Raw genomic sequence first — 20359 nt, forward strand, 5'->3', positions numbered from 1 at the left:
CTTGAAGTAACCTATGTAGCCTGACCTTTTACTAGTATCTAAATCGTTAGCATCTCCAAACGTTCTTGCATTTTAAACTATTTCAAAAATTGTTTCCATAACTACTTTGAGTCTCCTGTGATGTTATTTTAATCATTTGTGATCAGCCACAACATATAATTAAATTTCAATCAGAACTTTTTATACCATGTAGTAATCTGAGTAGATACATAAAAATGTTACGACTATGTGGGTTTCTTCTCCTAACCTCTCTTTATCCCAACCAATTGACACTTAAAAAGGGTGATAATTGACCATAGAGAGCAGAGGTTACTTTCCATTTGTCCCACATAATGCAGAAAATATTGTAGAGAAGCAGCTAGGTAGGGTCGTCATCAGTTGCTAAACATATGGTGACAGATTTTTCACTAAGGCTGTTACTTCTCTTACGACCAATAAAAACTAATGTAATTTTAGAATAGTTGCTTTGGGTTGGGAGTGCACCTCTGGGTCATGCAGGAGGCTGAAGTTCTGGGGCATAGTTGGCATGTGTGAGCTAGGTGGCACAGGGGTGGAAGAACGTGTGAGGGGTCCTCTACAGCCCACATTGCTATACTCTACTGCTTTACAGGTCCTGAATCTCCAGCAGTGAATTATTCTTTCTCTGTTCTTATTATTACTAGATTTCTTTAAAACCCACTTTTATATCTTTCCATTAATCATCTATGTAATTTTAGAAGTCAAAATGCATGAGGCTCAGAGCTAATTATGCATTCTATTATGCCTTTAGATATCTGGATGAAAATCATGTTCCCATACTCAATTCCTTCCCTAAAACTCATTTCCACAAGTGATGATTTAATGATCTATTTACTTTAAAGTTTTGCCTTCAGGGACAATGATTATCCTGGTTAGCTCATTTGAAAGAATAGACATTTTCTTTCATGGAATCTGTAAGTATTTAGAAAAATCATTGTGGGCTTTGAAAATATATTTAACACAAAATGTGTTGAAACCTATGTTTTGATTGTCCCAAGTAGAAAGAACCCCTTTATATCTATGTAGAGTATGAGAGCCATGGTGCCCACAATTCTCAAATTCCATTGATTAAACATAGGAACCAACCAGCTGTGAAAGCAGTGTGGATGAGGGCAAATTGCAGCTTTGTTTTTTCAGAAACAGTATGTACGAGCAATAAAATGACAAAATGACAGAATTCTTAAATGTTTTCACTGATCATTGTTCTCCTACTATTCATAGCCAATCCATCACATTATGTGTAACTAGCTTGTTAGAAATGCAAACAGTCTTACATATGCCTTTCAATTTGATCTCTTAATTTCCTTTTTACTCTGCAGTTTTGAAAATCATTTGTCTTCAGTAATAACATGCATGACTTCTACGTATAGGTCATATACTTGATTATGATAAAGAGATATTTTCCTATGTTTCTAACAGCAGAGTGCAGTATTTTGCAAGGAGAGGTTCCTTGCGATTGAGTACATATTCATTTCTGTTAGACTGTGCCTTTTTGGAGCTCTTATAATGCAGTTCAATAAGAATATGTGCAAAAACTCTCACACTATAAACTCTACGTTAATATTTTCTAATAGGTAAGTCAGAAATACTACTTCAACCAAGTTCTGGATTTAGTGAGAACGAAAGCAAGGTGGATTTTAGGTGCGGAAGGACTATCTCCTTCTAAACGTCAGTCTCAGCCCCGGAGGCACATTTGCGGCAGAAGATTTCCTTGTTATGGGTCAGGAAGCCTTCCCCCACCAAGGAGACTGAGCACTTTCCACAGTTAAAGCATTCGCTGTGCCACTGGCGGTCTTGAAAGCAGATAAACTTGACACCTCTGAGACCTGTAAAGGAATTGGAGAAAAAGAATAATCTATTTTTTTCAATGAATAGATAGGGCATTCTATCAGGAACTCCTCTGAGAACTGGAGATACAGCGATGAGCAAGACTTTGTAGAGGTAAGTAACCTAAAACAGAATGCTGCCCCCCGGTGGCCCGCATTGGGAATGTCACCTATCGGCAAGTTCCTCCTCTGATACTCAGCCTGATTCTCAGCCAGATTTTCTCATAATCTACAAAAGTAGATAGAATCTGGGTATATAAAACATGTTTTGCGAAACAGATAAAGATTGTAAGACAGACAAGGAAATATAGTGTCGTGCTGTGGGAAGAAGGTATGTATAGGTTTTCAAGTCAGAGATATCTAAGTATAAATATCTTTCTCCTTCTTGCCCTTGTTTTCTTACAGTCGAAGTTAAGATAACATAAAATAAATGTGTACTTCCCAGCCTGATGTCTGATGTTTTAATGACTCTTAGTTCTCTTCTCACATATTTAGTTTTATTTAGGATAAAGTCTCATGGTCATATTATGGTTTGGGACACAATTTCCAAAACCCCCAAAGAGCGAACTCGTCCAGATTATCATGTAGCTAGCCCAATGGGACGACCTTATTACTTTGCCCAGAGACAACTTTAGCCTGGGCTTGTGACAAAGATCTGTGAATCTGATTACTCTGGCACTGAGGCCAGGCTATTTAATGATTAATTTCTAAGAAGTGCCTTGTCAGCTTCCAGCACTTCAGCTTGGGAATTAAGTTAGCTATGGGGCTTCTAAAAAGGTAGTAGAATTTGAGTTCAGTGAGACTCTATTCTCTATATTTTTAATATGAATCCAGGGTGCAGTTCAAGGAATTGATTTAGAGGAGTTGGAGAAAAGGAGAAAAGGTCTAGAAATTGGGAAGAGGTTGGGACGCCTTAGATTTGAATCTTTATTTATTTGCTAAGTGATCTTAGTGCTAAGAACTTCTTATGATTTGCTTATTACCAATACAATAAGGCTAAAATAGTTCATGTGCTGATTCACATATAATTTCCAAATATGCCATTTGAGATGGTGAAGCAAAAGAGTGAATAAACATTTTATTTCAGATAAACTAAATATGATAATAAACTTTTATTTCCATCCTAGAAATGTTATTTGATGTCTTTACATACAATTTACTAATTCATAGATAAATTTACATCAAATTCCTCTACTTTCCTTGATTAAATTTATAGCTTGCTATTTATGATGCTATCATTACTTTCTAACAAGAGTAAATCAGTGATGAATCTATTAATTCTTTTAATGTTATCAAAACATTAATAAGCTGACTGTAAGAATAATGTTCTATATATACACAAATCATCTCTTCATAAAACTAATCATTACACATCTAGCATTTTGATGGTCATGAGTTTTTCTTGATTTTATTAGTAAGCTTGTACAGTGGCAAATATAAAGTAATTCTACAATTTTATAAAGAAGAAAAAATAGAAGAACCTGGTAGCAGGAATTTAAGACAGGCCTAATTCAACATGTGAGATGTTTATAAAGTGTTTCAATTTTAGATATGTTTACTCCTCTCAGGTCATGAGGGTCATTTGCAGTGAGAAAGTCATCCAGAAAACAGGTCTCTGGTACCTGTTTTACCTGGTTTTATTTACTCCTGAAAATTTAGTAGAACAAGAGCTAGCATTTGTTGAGTACTTGAAGATGACCCAGTCACTATTTTAAGCCTTTTACACATATTACTTCACAGAGCTCTCACCTCACCTTCATGGGATAGATATTATCATCAACCCTACTTTGCATGCAAAAATTGACAGAGAATTCAACCACTTGTCCAAATCACCAAGATGGTAAGTGGCAGATCTGGATTCAATCTTAGACTATCTGGTTTCAGAGCCTAAGCTTTTAACTTCACCAAATTAAGTCTGAATTTACCTTTTGTAAAAAAAATAAATAACATGAAACAGCATCCCTTTGTGAAGAAATCATAACATTTGAAACTCCTTTCAGTCAAAATAAACAGAAAGCTAAGATGTAATCCTGTCCAACTCTTTATTTTTCAGATAAGGCAAATAAGTGCCTCAGAGGCAAATTATTTACCCATTGTCACACAGTAGTCAGAGGTAGAGGCAAGACCAAGGTAATTTACCCCCTTGTCCAGAGCACTTCTCACTACATGAAGTTGCTTCATTTATCCCAGAAAGTTTGAAAGTTTAATCTCATCTTAGAGGAGGAGAAAAAATATATATAGTTATACCTCGAGTTGCTCAGATGAATCAAATGCATTGTGATGGGATTTAAAAAAAATTATACTGGGTAATTTATAGATTTAGTTAATTTAAAACAGTATTTTGAAGACATTATAAAGTAGTTTCTTAAGGTGACATTGTTTGCATGAATATGCAACTTTCAGAAGATAAATATATGGCAATATAAGAATTCTCTATGATATAGTAGTTCAAATAGCTCAATTTTAAAGAAATACTACTGTAGGACATATATATATATTAATATACATGTTTAAGAATCAGATCAAAAATATTAAAGTGAGTTGATAGTTTTTGCAGGCTATAATAGTCTCTGGTATCTCTGTCACTAAGCCAAAAGAAGATTAAGATAATTATCAAAAGACTGAATTATGTATTCTGAATTAAATACATAATCCTCATTTGGATTACTTTCGGGTCAAATCTCTGATTCCTAATCATCTTTGTGTTACATGCAGAGCAATGTGGTTTTGCCATCTGAATCTTAAAAAGCTGGGCTCAGTTGATCGACCAGCAATAACCCATGAGAAAAAATCAGTTAGACACATGAATCTATTATAGATCAGAATTGAAACTCGTCAAGTTCAGGGTTTGTGTTGACTCTTTGCAGACTAGTATTAGCCATTTGGGTCCCCCAAAGTTTTCAAACCCATTTTGAGTCGTTTAATTTTCTCATTTCATCATAAATCCACCCTTTTTTTCCTAACCCCCCCCAAAAGAGTTCTAGAATAAGTCTACTTAATGTGTTGGGCTATGATGGCAGATTCTAGTAAGGAAATTTTAGAGCTCCAAATACTGTTGCATTTCTGGAAGTCCCATTTTCTAGCTAAAAATCAATAAAGACAATGGCTTATTTTTTTGACTATGGGAATTGTCAGCTGTGTAAAAGGCAGGAGAGTAGAGTGGTTAAGAGCCCAAGCTTTGGAGACTGATCATATGGGATTATAAAAGCCAGTTTTTGATAGGGCTAAAAGGTGATGTAGCTGAGTGATGGAAACAAGGCATGAGGAACAGAGAAGATAGGCCCTACGTAAGAGGGCAGCCACTTAGCTCCATATGACAGTGACTCAACCAGAGAGTATAAGGGTAGTTGTCTCACCCCTGGCAGGCTCTTTCATTTACTTTTGGCACAGAGATGGATTTTATATTATATTACATTACATTATAGTTTCCAAACATGGACAGGCCAAAAAAACATGCCTGCAGCCCGATGTAGCCCTGATTCTGAAAACCATGGTGCCCCTGATAGACAAACAAGACTGTACAGTGTTTACCCAGGTAATTCTCTCTCTCCCCTGCAAGTCCGTGAAAGCCTGCCATGCTGGGCTTGCAGTGAAACTATTTTCTTTCTTTAAAGATTCGTAAAGACTCAACTTTTATTTTGCGATATATTTAAAGATGGAGGAGGAGGAGAGGGATAAAATAATCTTTAATTCTATGTTACATAAACTGAATCTAAGAAGATGAAATATAATCTAGGAATTCTAGGAGTGGGGAATTCTGCCACATTATTCAGTGATACAAATTGCCTAAAAGAACAGCCGCTGGGTTCCTCAGGTGTCATGTTAGCTGCAGTTCCTTTACTATAAGATTAACATTTGAGAAGTGTCTCTGAGGAAAATGTAATGCGTTTTTTGCCTTGAAAATCTATTTAACACAGATTGATTTACCATTTATATTATTTTCACATCATGTCACATGTACTTTGTTTCTTCAGCAGAATGCTATCTTGTTTTAGTTCATCTATGTATAATTACAACTTATTGTAAGTAAATAGAGGAAAGATAATAATTGTAGCCCTGATTCTGAAAAACATGGTGCCCCTGATAGACAAACAAGACTGTACAGTGTTTACCCAGGTAATTCTCTCTCTCCCCTGCAAGTCCGTGAAAGCCTGCCATGCTGGGCTTGCAGTGAAAGTATTTTCTTTCTTTAAAGATTCGTAAAGACTCAACTTTTATTTTGCGATATATTTAAAGATGGAGGAGGAGGAGAGGGATAAAATAATCTTTAATTCTATGTTACATAAACTGAATCTAAGAAGATGAAATATAATCTAGGAATTCTAGGAGTGGGGAATTCTGCCACATTATTCAGTGATACAAATTGCCTAAAAGAACAGCCGCTGGGTTCCTCAGGTGTCATGTTAGCTGCAGTTCCTTTACTATAAGATTAACATTTGAGAAGTGTCTCTGAGGAAAATGTAATGCGTTTTTTTGCCTTGAAAATCTATTTAACACAGATTGATTTACCATTTATATTATTTTCACATCATGTCACATGTACTTTGTTTCTTCAGCAGAATGCTATCTTGTTTTAGTTCATCTATGTATAATTACAACTTATTGTAAGTGAATAGAGGAAAGATAATAATACATTTGTTAGAAGCATCTTAAAATGAAGTTTAATTAATTCCTAATCTATGTTACCCTAATTAGTACAGCTTTGAATTTTTGTGCAATACTTACATTTAATAAAAAAAAGTTTTCTATTTTAAGGCCCCTCACCCTTGTTTGGAATTAAGCAGGATTTTGATTTCTAAGTATCTCTTCCTCCCACTCAAATCCTTAAAGGTCTGGTTTAGATCAGGCCTCCTCATGAAGATCTTTTCTGACCTCTCAGCCGATCCTGTTCTCCTTCTTTCCCAGACTATTACACTCCTTAGAGTCAGTACCATTAAGTTTAGCATTGTTTACCCTCTACAGAGCACAGCTACCCAAATTATACTCTATACTTGCCTCGAGGGGTCTGTGTAATATGTACATTTATATATGAGTACACATGTGTGTTTATCTCAAAAGGAAACATAAGAAAAAGATTATCCATTTTTCACTTGTATTTCTTAAATTAACTAGATAGCATTTACATAGCTGTAACTATCTCATGGTAAGACCGCATTAAACTGAAGAACTCACCAGTAATGGGTTTGGTGCAGGCTGCACACTTTTTGGCATAAAGACGATTGTAGCAATCCAAGCAGAATGGATAATCATCTCTGGACATAAATTCTTCTTCACAGAGCTCTTTTCTACAGCCACTACACAGGAAACACTCTTTGTGCCATGGCTCACCACGGAACGTTACCCCACCTGAAGTTATCACCTGCCAAAGGATCACAAAACAGCAATGACTGTGGGAGCCATTACAATTCAGAACTTTCGTGATTCTCTTCTATGTCCACAAGTGGTTTGGGCTACTCAACCACCCTATGTCAGGATGTCCATTTCCTATGATTTTTTGAATTGATATGAAAAGCAAAAGGCTATAGGGATTAAATTGAACTAGTGAGAAATATCCTAATTTTTATTCTATAATGGAACAGAAAAGAAGCAGGGCCATAATGGATCCAGGAAGATGTGAAAGAAGTTGCCTGTTGATTCCTTTGCTCATCTTTCTATGACTTTCTTGTTGGTCTTCAAAGATCTGCCATTAGAGCTGAGATATTTTTTACAATGTTCTTATTTTTACGTTTACCTTTTAAGGATGCTGAAAAAAAGTTTTTTTCTTGGAAGCTTTTCTCCGGGTTTAAGAATATTCAGCGGTGGCAACTCTGAGTGGAATTGATAAGCACCATCATCTGCTAGCGATAGCTAACATTTCTTAAGTCCTCAGCCCTGAGCTAAAGGATGACCTATTAACATTCTGAATACTGCTCCACAGCAGAGACTATTTTTTTTTCCCCTAAGAGATAAGTGAATACTTAGAGTTAGAGTGGTTAAGTCACTTGCCAAGATCACAGAGCAAACATTCTAACCTGCAGCCCATGTTTTTAAACATTGATACACTTCTGAGGAGAGATTACTTTGTATTGATAAATAGTTGATAAATCCTTGCTGAATAAATGTATAAATTTCAAGGGGAAAAAGTGTTTGGAAAGCAATTTCAACATTGTATCTAGAATGAATGGGAGACTGTGGGCAATTGCTAAGTTTTCAGCTTTAGGACTCTAAGTAATGAACACTGGTTGTACGTTGAACCTTTACCTGTGACGTGCTAAGGTTTTTGTCAGAGATGGTTATTATTCCTCCATAATGCACCTTTTTTCTAAAGTAGTTTAATTCATGGATTCTACTTTTTAAAAGGCAGAAACATCTATCTTTAGAATGACATGGGTAAATATTGGACACCTCTTCTTGTACAACACTTTTTAAGTCATAGCTTCTTTCAAATCCATGGCTATTGAGCTTCTGGAATAGCTGTGGAACCAAAAATGTGCTCATGTAAATGTCTTATAATGGCTGAAGCAAGGTGGTATCAGAGATTGTTCTTATAATCTCAGTCTTCAATTAAATAGACACAGAAAACATAGAGCCTATTCTAAGCCATCATATTGCTGACAAAGTAAAAAGTGTTATTTGCCTATGATACAGACTTTTGAAAACATTATTCTAAAGATATTTCAAAATCTTATAACAAATATCTTACAAATTAAAGATATTTAAAAGAAAAGTTATTTTTCCTAAAGGAAAAAGTATACTATTTTAAATAAGTAAATGGGAACTGTGATGGTCTGTATGAACACAAGCAATTTAAAATACTCCCTATTAACTTCAAATGCCTTATAGAAGGCACAGTGGAATTCAAGATTCCTTTGATTTATTTGATCAAATGATTAGCAGGCAACACTTAAAAGATTCAAAGCTTGAAAAATGTATTCACAGCAAAAACCTTGATAAGTAAGGTAAAACTGTTTAATTAGGGATAAGAAACTCAGAACATTAAAAATAGTTTGCTTGTGATTATTTTCCTTTTGAAGAGGCAGGTGGGCTAGGATGAAGTCTAATGTCTAAGGGTGGATTTTGCCACTGATCGGTCTCAGGATTTAGAACAAGTTTCTTCTCTGGCAAAGTGGAGACAATAATGATTTTGCATTTAGTATATGACAGCCAATGAATCGCAGAATACTCTATTTGAACCTTGAGAAGTTTAATTAAAAAACTTACAGTTTGAGGTTACTTGCTGTTTGAGAAAAAATAAATTTTAGCTTCACAAAAAAGCCTATGAAAAAAGTTTTAAGGGCCCGATTGTCAAGTAGTTTTTTTTCTATTTTGTTTTGTTTATATTTAGTCTTTGGTTGGGTTGAAACTAATTGTTTTTCTTCATCTTGGATCATCTTGATCAGAAACTTTTATATCAGGCCTTCGTTAAAGGACTTGTGGTTTAAAAAGTTAAATAGAAAATAATCTGGCATGTCATGATCTGTCTACTACCCAATATAAACATTTCATAAATGTTTGGTGACTTCAAATCATGTCCTAAATATAGGACAGGCTCCCATAACCTGGGAAATGCCAGTGATTTGGCCCCAAACAGTGCTCAGAACCTGATGTATTAGAGAATTTTCCTCCTTAAATCTTCATAGCATCAAAAGAAATTTTATATTGCATGCCCACTAAGTGGTTTTAAGGCAATCCCTACAAGTCTCATTAATATTTTCACATAATTCTTTAAGAAACATAGCCCAAATATGGTCAACTTAGTGAGATAAATCTATCCACTTTATTACCAGCATCTGTTTCTAAATGCATGTCATTGACTCGTAATTCTTTGGAGCTTCACCTCACAGGGTCATAGGGTCTGACTGTTGCGTATAAAGTCATTTTCTAAGTCAGTGTTTCTGGTAGAGTAATGGAAGTCTCAGGTATAAGATAGTTTTATGTCATATTACCATCATTTGTAACTTTCAACCATCATTATAGTATAATTTAATAATTATAAATTGGAGTTTGTTGATGTCTCCTCAAATGCAGTAGTAGTATTTTAAATATCCCTAGAAAATTACTGCGTGCATGTTTGTGTGCTATGTGTGCATCCATGTTTGTATATGCATTTGTAGAAAGTGTTAATGAAACTTCTAGATGTCTAGATGCAAGTATATAAAAGGTCTTAAGATATTTGCCAAAGTAGCCCATAAATCAAAAGTATTTAGAAACCACTGTACTAATCCAATATGTTTTCATGATTCCGCTTTCTCAGTACAATTTATAGTGCTATTTTAAACTTATGATGCCTCACAGGTCAAGGATTTCTTTGAGAACATCAATACATATTTTTGGACTACAGATAGATTTATCAAGGTGATGGAGATGAGCAACTTTTTCACATAAAGGCTTAGAGAATAAAAGAGAATTGGACAATGTTTACTTGAAAAAAATGACTTTTTTCTATTGAAAAACATATTTTCAATGGGTATCCAAGTCAGAGGGCCCTACATGATACTCTAGGACTGGAAGTGAAGCGAAGGAAACCAGTCAAAGCTCTTAACCTTCTTTCTATCTTTCTGTCTAATGAATTTCCCTGACGATCTCATCACTCTCTTGAGCCTTGCATAACCGTCCTTTCGAAACAGAAAAGCTTCAAGCCAAGAAGACATTCGTGTTGCTGAGACATAATGTGAGGAGTTAAACATCTTGTTTAAATTGGTTCACTTCATCACTCTGTGAGACAAATCTATGTTTTTATGAAACTAAATGGATCGAAAATTATTTTCTATGAAATATTTTGTATTCAAAGAGAGATGCATATCCTCTAATAGATACATGCAATCTTATACAAGTGAATGGAACTGGAATATCAAATCACTTGATTTTGGAATATTAAATTCATGTTCTGGGTGGAAATTTATAGTGATCAAAGTTGATGGCCCTCCTTGCTGTGACAGGTGGTGTTTTTGGACATATTGGAATTCAAACTGGCATGGATGTGTAAAGATAGATATAACATGATATTATCAGTTCATTCCAAATATATAGTGAGGCTAAAAAGCAATGGTCTGGAAGTTTCCACAAGCTTCACCTTCTTTAGATAATTACCTTCTTACAAAAGCTGCAGTAGTGAGCAAACTCCTTCTGAAAACACGGCACACAATAATAGCCACTGTCTTTGGAAATCAAAGGTTTAGTTCCCATCGGCTGTCGGCAATGCTCACACACAAAGCAGGTTTCATGCCAGTAATTGCCTTTAAATTCCATTTTGCGGGAACCTGTATCCCAGAAGAATCTGTTAGTACAAATCAAGTACAACTTTATTTTCTTTTAAGCAAATTACTTAAAATATATATTTTAAAGTTAAGATAATAAACTAATTGTTCTTATAAAAAATGTTTTGTTGATTTCCAAAAACATTTATCTGGAAAAAAAAGTAAATAGAGTTCAGCCATGATGACAGTGAATCACTCTTTCACTGAAACTTCTTCTGCCGCGTAAGCTACAATTTTGAGATGTGAAAGTACTATGAGTGGAGACTCTAAAAGGCTGCTTGTGGTTCAGGTAAATTTTAGGGATATTAGAAATGCTGGGAGAACAATCTCCTTAGATTGGTGTTGTGCAGTTATGGTCTCCTAGGAAGTCTTTGAATCTGTTATAAGAATATAAGAGAGAATCACGTTCTTATGTTGCTGTCTATAGGGATTGAGAAGAGGATCAAAACATGGAGAACTAGTGCTTGCCTAAAAGTTTAATGATTTTCATTGATCCTTATCCTCTCTAAGAGAGAATGAAGATGATTGACTCTCAAAACCAGTTGGTGTCAAGCTACAAAAATAATGGTTGGCTCCATTCTCCTGTGACAGAATGCTTTCTGGTGCCATTGTTTTTTTCTAGAACAGGATGTTTAATGCAGTGTTAGTATTATTGGTATAAATTTTATCTTTATTCTATCAGAGTCTGGTTCAAAATATTTCTATGGTTTAAGTTCATGAAAATAAACAGAACACTGTAATTTACCTGGGCAAGACAGAAAGAATAACCTTTTTATTTCTACTAAATGAGATCAACAGATAGCAAAAAAGCTCTCTTTCTCAAAAGCAAGGTCTTATTAGCTACTATACTTTTCCCAGGCTTGGACTTAATTCAAAGCATTGCAGCTTCGGTTAGGCACCAGAATCCCCCTGTGATCTTACCAGGCATGATGGTCTTCTTGCAGTGGAAGCACTTGGAGGAGCACTCGTTAGAATAACACTCAGAGCACAGCAGGCGCTCATCCTTGGCAACAAAAGGCTTTTCCACCAGAGAGTGATTACATTTGGCACAATTGAAGCATCTCTCATGCCAGTGCCGGCCTTTGTAACAAAGATCCTTCGAGACAGTGAATAAAGTTAATTAAATGTATTTGCTACAAAACAGGGCATTTGATAAGAGAAAACTGAACACTCCTGGGACTCTGGTGCCAGTATGTTGTGCTGGTAGCTTGAGGGAAAGTTATTATTGATACTATTACCCATAAAGAGGAGACTCTCTGGGGCAATTAAGAGCTAGAGCTTGGGGTTTTCTTGGTTGGTCACTAACAACAGATTGAAAATAAATGGACTCTCTTCTGTTTCTTCTAATTTCTTCTACCTTCCCTTTATAAACAAGAAAGAATTTTTATGGAATGATTTTTGCTTTTAGGTTGTCATAACCTATTATCGTTTGATATTTAACTAAACAAAATCTCAAAATCATCTAACTAAAACAAAGGCAAAAAAAATGAAGAAAAAGGAAAAAGTACGATAATGTGCATCGTGGGTGGAATGGGCTGTAGGCGTGAAAGGTATCAAGGCACAAGGGGTTTAGTGGTGAGATGCTGATTTAAAGTTAGAAAATATAGATTTTTAAATTATGTACTTATTCATTTAGACTCTTGTCGTTCCAGAAATAACTCAATATTTTATCTGTGTAACTTTGGGCGAATAACTTCTTTAATATTTAACATCCTAAACTATATCCTAAGATCATTGAGAGGATTAAAGTTATGTTTTGCAGTGCTAAGCATGGTGCCTAGAAATTGATTGACGGTAACTTTGAAGATCCTTATATCCAGCAGCAGAGCAATAGAGTAACAGTCAAGTAAAGGAAAAGAGGCATTCCAAAGCATGTGTCTGCTGTTTATATGCAATAATTTTGTGAACTGAGATAAGACCTACCTTGGAATTTGATTCAATTGCTTCTTTGCACTCCTCACAATAGTTACAAAAGACATGATCATAACATGAAATGCAGTATGGATTGTCATCCTTTAATACATACTTCTTCCCAAGAAGTGATGTTGTGCAGTATTGACAGTCAAATTGAGCAGTTGTCATTTTGGCTTAATCCTGTGAATTAGAAAATGATTCATATATATATAAAAGCAAATTTCATTGATAGGAGAAATTATAAAGCCTCAATACAGTATGAGTCAAGCACTTGAATAAATTTTTATTTTCTTAAGAGAAAATCCACCAATTTAGAAAAATATACTGTAGTTATGGTGACACTTGGAGTGATTTAAGAAAGGCCACTCTCCCATCTTGGCAGTTTCTGTGTGTTTTGCTAACAAAATGCATCAAGCCAACAGCCAGATTGTGAAAAACATCTTGCATTTATCATCCACTAACTGTGGAATTCAATGAGAATGTGATGTGTTGAAATAAGATGATTTCACCTCAAGGACATAAATATGAATTGTTAATAGGGCTTTCACTAACTGTCATCACTTACTATCTTGCTGGAGAACTCTGGAGGCAGAGTTCCATGGAAATAACAAGTCATTTTTATTCTAACTAAAATAGAAAGTAATAATCAAGTACATTGTATTTTCTGGGCCATTCTTTTATTTCTCAAGTCTTTTATAGGGTATCTATTTAATGAGAGTTCGGAAGTTTGTCCTAAGATCTTCCTCTACCATGTATTCTCCCTTGGGATATCCTCCCTACCTGTGGCTTCAACCTTCCCAAATATTCTCTTGACTCCAAAATCTCTAGCTTTAGAGATTTTGTTCATCACTTGACTCCTGAGCATCTCCATTTAAATGTACCATACCAAGCTAGCCAAATAAAACTCCATGTAAAATACATACATACATACATACATACATACATAAAACAGCAGGTAGAATTGAGTCCAAGTGCCAGGTCTTTGTGACTGCTGTTGAGCAATTGTTCAGATGTAAAAGTACAGATAAAACCATCAATAGTAGAAAGAGCTATAGGCTTATTCAGGTTGTAGGGCTAAATTAACATGTCTATAGAATGAATAATAGCAGCATCATCTTACAGAATGAAATATTAATATGAAATATAAAGCCATGGCCAGGATAAGAATCCTAGTTTTTTTGTAAATTTAGGAAAACCATTAAAGAACAAAAGATTCCAAACAATAGATTTCAAAGGTTTAACTAGGCATCGAACATGAGTTTTTTATTGTCACCAAAAGCAGTACCACTGATTTTCTTCAACAATTAAGATTTGTCATCTCTGGATTTACTGGAGTATACTAAGAACTATGAACATTTTCTAATTTTTCACATCAGAATTTTTTTTTAATTTTAGTAAAATGAGAAAATCAATTATTATGATGCTTTTTACAACATTTTAAATATTAGCTTTTATTTGCTACATTCAAATGACATTCCCATACATTCGCCTTCTTTTATTTTAATGATGATGTTTCCAGCAGTCTTGCTGAACATACATTATAATTAATTCTGTGTATAGAAGTTTTGCTATATTGTTCTTCACTAACAGAGAAAAGACTGAGGATTTGAAACACGTGAGTCTTTTCCCAGGAAATATAAAAATTTAGACTAGAAAGTTCCCAAAGGAACATACCAAAATTATCTGCAAGGAACATTGAATTCTGTATTCGATTAATTCCACAGAAATGTCCTTTCCTAGTGAATACAAACACACTCAATGGATTATTGAGATCTGGGAAACAGGAGGAAAATTGACCTGATTTCCTTGAAAGATTTTAAAACGCACGTTTTATTTACATTCACAGTGATCAAGTATTTATCTCTTAATAGTGAAATAAAGCATATACCTTTAACTTTCGTCAATTAATATGGCCACTTTCAAAATTAATATAAGTTTGTCTTAGATGTATAGAACAGCACCATAAAGCACGGCATCTCAGGACTTGGGAATTCTCAGGCCATTTCCATTTTGTAAGGCTTTACTAAAAGCCTTATAAAATGAAGAAACACCAAAAGCCTTATATTATAAAATGAAGAAACACCAAAAAGATTACAAAATTGATAGTTTCAAATGTATAAGAAATGTTAGATTTCTTAAGTCAAACTGTTATTTCTTATACTTTGCATATATATTAGAAATATTCCTTTCTATATACATCGTGTTTTATATTTTAAAGGTTTTAAAAATAAGTGGATCATAAATAAATAGAATTAGTATGCATCAAACCATCTTTTCCTTATGTTCATCAACAGAGAAATAATTCAGATGGGTGCAGTGATATCCAGAAAAAGATTTTGCATGTGGGTAGTGGTCATGGAAGTTGTCCAAACAAGGAAAACCTGGGATGCTGTGGATGGATGCAAAGAGTTGATGGCTGAGGGGGACCATTTCAGACACAAGAGAGGAGAGAGAGAGACAATAAAGTCCTCTCTCTCTCTAATACTCAGTTACCATAGAAATGTGCAAACCGTGGACACGATTCCAATATTCCAATGTGTGCAAGCTTCATGCCCAAGGTTCGCACAAATCAAGTAAAACCTGCATGTGTCCTATTACTTTCTTGCCACAGATTATAAGTTTCAAAAATGAGAGGGCTATCCTTCTTATGGTGGAGTTGAGATATATAAGATATAATTTGGTCATTCTGATTTCCAATAACATGTCTATGTTGATGTGTTTTTGAGGAACTTTATTTACTTGAGAGAATTGAATTACCATATGTCCTTTATTGTAAATATCAATGATAAGTTACTACATTGATTTGATTCCAGCTTTTTTTTCCACCACGGAGGCAGGTAGTACTATATAAAATTATTGATTGCATGTCTCAAGATAGGGGATATATAGTAAATGGTATTTAAGATTACTTCTATCTCTAATACATGATCTGTAAGTTTGCTAAATAGATGCACACAATACCATAACCATTACTTTTGCACATATGTCAAAGTGCACTGTCCTTTAATTTACAGTTTGCTTTCTGGCTTAATTTTCATCTGATTATTTACACTAGCTTCATTCAGCCCATATAAATACATCTGTGCTCATCTGAAAGTGTTGCACGACTATTTCAATTGCCCATTCAAGTCTTTCATTGGTTCTGTAAAGTGAATTTGTTTCTGCTTTTCTTTAGGGAAGAACTTAAAAGAATTTAAATCTAAATGGCATAAGAATATTAAAATATTCTTGGGAAATGTTAGTATAAAATGTTGAAGCCTTTGAAACATATCTGATTGATATATCAAACTTGGATGCAGAAACTGGATGAAGAATCTTAATTTGAACTATACTTAACTGAAGTTACCTGTGGTCATTTTCCCATTTAGGATTTTAATTCAAAGTGTTGCTCTGATGATAGACAGACGGCTGATAGCCAGTCAAAAGCGTTTTGGAAGCCGCATTGAAAAAAGTATATTGCTTTATGCTCTATAAAGAATTACGGAAGCCATTTACAGTGCCTAATTATACAAGCCAGCTAGTCTCCTAAGGGACTGTTTCAATCATTCTCTTCTCCTCCTTCCCTGCCTGCATCCTCTACACATGTTTATTAGGTACTTCACATTCTATTGATTTCACTTTATAAGCATCCCTTAAATCGTAGTTTAGGCCTTACTCATATCTATGATGGACCTTGGTGACTTACATCAAACTGAAGTTATTATTAAAGATTTCTCACTCTGTTGAGTGAAACTAAGCACATTTCTAACACATAATTTTTGTTCTCCGAGGATGAATTTACTTTCTATGAAGAGTTCCAGAATATTCTCCACAATGCTTAAGAAAAATCTTTCTCAGACTCATCTGATCATCTCAATTTCTTGGTGAAAACTTCCAACGGCTCTTCTTTGACTGTGAAATAAAGTCTAAACTCCATCATTTAGCATAGAGACCCTTTACTAGCTTGCCTACTTTTCCTACTATTTCTCTATCCCTTCCCCAACCCTGAACTGTATGACACACACACACATACACACACACACACACACACACACACACACACACACACAACCAATGCATTAGCCACTTCCCATGATTTACTATTTTTAAATAATTACGTTCTTTTATGCCTTTGAGCCTTCCCATGTGACTTTTATCTCTAATGCCCTCATTCTTGTCTTCCGCTGACTTTGTCCACGTGATTATTCTCCTAATCGATCAAGGTCCAGTTAAAAATCCTACTCTCAGTACCTTTCTCATGCCTCTCAGGACAGAGTAGTTGATCTCATTAGTGCATATACAGATGTCTACTTTTCTTTTGCCACATTTTGTAACAGTTTGTTTTGCCCTATGTGTGTCTCTCTCACTGTTAGCTCCTCAAGAGTAAGGATGTTGCTTACTTCATCTGTGTATCTCAGGTCCTAGCATAGCAGGACCTCAGAACATGAGTTATGACTGAAGAAATGAATGAACAGAAAACTGTCTGTTCTCTAAAGGCTTGGAATCCAATACAGGTACTAATGAAAACACACATGCAAAAACGATTCTATCAACAGAATAAAGGATAAAGAGACAAGTATGAAAGAGTTAAGAATTTTATGCTATTTGTTTACTTGAGTTGTGAATTAATTTTATCTATTATATCTGTTAGAAGATATGTCAAAGGATGAAGGTTAGAGAACAGAAGGTAAAGCTTAAGAACCTGTCCATGGCAAGGAGAATTCTTTCACTTTTCCTGTGAGAACAGTTGAATAAAATAGCTGGAGTGCTCTTCGAATATCAGTAGAAGTAGGTGGTTGTTCTGTTATTATTAAAGAGTTTTCTCCAAACTAGTGGCACAATAGGCTTCCATTAACAATTTTTGAACTGTTTGATCAGACACTTCAATTCTCTGATGGAAGCTACTCCAGCCTTTCTGGGTCTGTGCACGTGACATTTTGAGACAAACCATGTCTTAACCGAAATTGCAAGGTCTTTGTCTTCTGAGATCTGTGACGTTAGCTAAAATGGTGTTTGATTGGAGTGTCGTTCGATTGACTGAGTTTGACAAAAACGCGGGAGGTAAATAAGATATACGGAAAAATTAATCATCCTGAGCCTGTGTAGACTAGGCCAGGTGGGAGAAGGGTACGTTCGACAGCAGAAACATTTCAAGTTCACATATTTTAAAAAGACAAAGGCGCTAGAATAACTAGTAAAAATCTTGTACTTTTACATTTTATTTTTGTTTCATTTCCTCATTCTGAGGGTGGAATTGAGCAGACCTGCATCTACTTCCTTATCTGTTGTTTGCTTGTAACCCAAGATATAACATACTATGGAGAGTATTGTGTTAGAAATCAGAAGCCGTAGATTGTTGCACTGGTACTTTGGCTCTAGCATCTAACTTAGCCACTGTTACGCAATCCATTTAACTTTTACGGCCCTTACTTTCCTTAACTGTAAAGTGAGAACAATATCAGCTGCTTATGACCCCTCTGGATAATCAAGAGAGATGTAAGAATGGAAAAGTCATGAGTAAGTCAGCTGCCCGTGTACTCGACTTGATGGAACATACACAATTTTAACTGTAGTTCCCATTTTAAAAGAGGCTATTTTCCTTCCCCGCTTGAACATGACTTTTTAAAAAACTAAACAAACAATGTTAAAAATAACTAAAGCCAGAACTTCAGGCCATCAATCAAAAATAACCTAAAACAAGCACCATCGAATTGTGGTGGAATGTCTCGTATTAGTCTCTAGGGACATGTTCGCAAGCCCAGTTTGTTGAAGCTGAGTGTCTTGTGTGGAGAGGTCAAATGTGAATTCTCCTGAGAACTGATGAACTACTCTCCCATGAAACAAAACAGCTGACTAGAGCTTTCCATCTGGTTAATTTGTTCTGTGGATACTAACAAAGAAAAAAGTGCTTGGTATGATTTTCTTGGAGCGATTACATTCAGAATCATGTAATTATGGCAGCTATTACTGAAATAGATGTAAAATATAGCTCATGGTAATATGTAACCAGATTTTATCAAGCACTGCATTCTTTTTTTTTTTTTAAAAAGTAAGACTCTTAAAATATATGTAGATCAAATACCATTGTTGACTTTTTTCCTCACTGGCATACAAAAAAATTTTCAAGATATAAAGAATACTGCCTTTTAAGATGAAACAGGATTATTTAGATTTCCGTCTATCCAGATCCCAGCTTTCTGCTTTTAAACCTAACATTAAGCTTGCCTCTACAATTTTGATCCCAAAGGAACCACAATCATTTCAGTTGGTGTAAGTTTAGTCTTTCCTTCAACTCCTTGAAAACTTGCTGTTATTTCTATAAAAGATTTTCTAAAAGAGCAGAACCAGTCCCTAGTTTGCTTCAGGGTCTCTTCAAAGTTTTGTTTGAGGTTCCAATTTTGTTCTAGGGTTTGGTATATACAAGGACTGAACTAAAAGAGATAATTTATCTAAAAGTGTTTAGCATTGGGTCAATTCATGGTAGAGGCAGGGGAAGTATTTCTTGTACAGGAAGCCCCCAAATCAACCCTATTTCCTAGCGACAGAGTCTACGAGGGCACTGCAGATATAACATAAGTATCAGAGAGTATTTCCCCACCCTGTGGCTTCTTGAAAAATTCAACAAGGACTGCATGGAATTCCTCAAGGGTAGTACTTGTACACTTTGTTTATTTTCGGTCTTTTTTTCTATTTGGAGATCACCTTCTTAATCACGCTTCTTGACTACTATCAATATCTGAACCATAGCAACTGTTCCCTTAGTGGGGAGGGAGCTCCTTAGATTCATTTGTGTAACACTGTTTCTACCTGCTTTCTCTTGCACCTAATAAATGCAGGCTTATTGAGCAAAAAGCATGATTTGTCATTGTAAAAACTAAGTCTACTGAGGAAGAACTTAATCTGTAACCTGAACCACATCTTTAACAGAAACTAATCAGCTGAATAACCCCCACGGGACCAGGTATTTGAGTGCACAAGATCACATAAAAAAATGCGCTATCTAAGGGAATATTCTAGGGGAATATATTTCAGAGAGGAAAGACAATGTCTTTTGTAACTGGATTTTTTTTGCAGTTTTGACTTCAATATCCTGTGATAAAAGGATATTATAAATTGACCACTGTAAAACTAAGATGGCTATTTTATTTTCCTGGATGTTTTAAAATAAATTCTAATTTCCTTCCATAATGAGTGATGAGAAAACTTAATCCATACTTAATTCACCTTAAAAGAAAGACAAACATATTCGGTTTAAACAGTGGTTCAAAAGCAGTTTAAGTTAATAACCATGGGTCCAGGAGTTTAAAGGAGCTGTGTCCTAATCACCACAGGATAGTCCACTTAGCCTAACCTTCTATTATCTTGAAAAACTAAAAGTATATACTC

General features: G+C 35.0%; 1 protein-coding gene across 2 annotated transcripts in view; it reads right to left on the reverse strand.

Moving 5' to 3' along the window:
• Nucleotides 1-1618: 1618 nt before the first annotated feature.
• FHL5 (four and a half LIM domains 5) overlaps nucleotides 1619-20359 on the reverse strand; it is a 28807-nt gene continuing 10066 nt past the window's right edge. The window contains exons 2-6 of one of the 2 annotated variants that reach the window (XM_006926288.1): nucleotides 13004-13174; nucleotides 12002-12176; nucleotides 10914-11083; nucleotides 7017-7203; nucleotides 1619-1844 (exon numbers count right to left, since the gene is read on the reverse strand). In XM_006926288.1, coding sequence (XP_006926350.1) covers nucleotides 1681-1844; nucleotides 7017-7203; nucleotides 10914-11083; nucleotides 12002-12176; nucleotides 13004-13162 — 855 coding nt within the window. In that variant the 5' untranslated portion in view covers nucleotides 13163-13174 and the 3' untranslated portion in view covers nucleotides 1619-1680. The remainder of the gene's footprint in view (nucleotides 1845-7016; nucleotides 7204-10913; nucleotides 11084-12001; nucleotides 12177-13003; nucleotides 13175-20359) is intronic. The other variant, XM_006926289.1, reaches the window with a different exon arrangement.

Source organism: Pteropus alecto, unplaced genomic scaffold, assembly GCF_000325575.1.
Source record: "Pteropus alecto unplaced genomic scaffold, ASM32557v1 scaffold7, whole genome shotgun sequence".
NCBI lineage: Eukaryota > Metazoa > Chordata > Mammalia > Chiroptera > Pteropodidae > Pteropus > Pteropus alecto.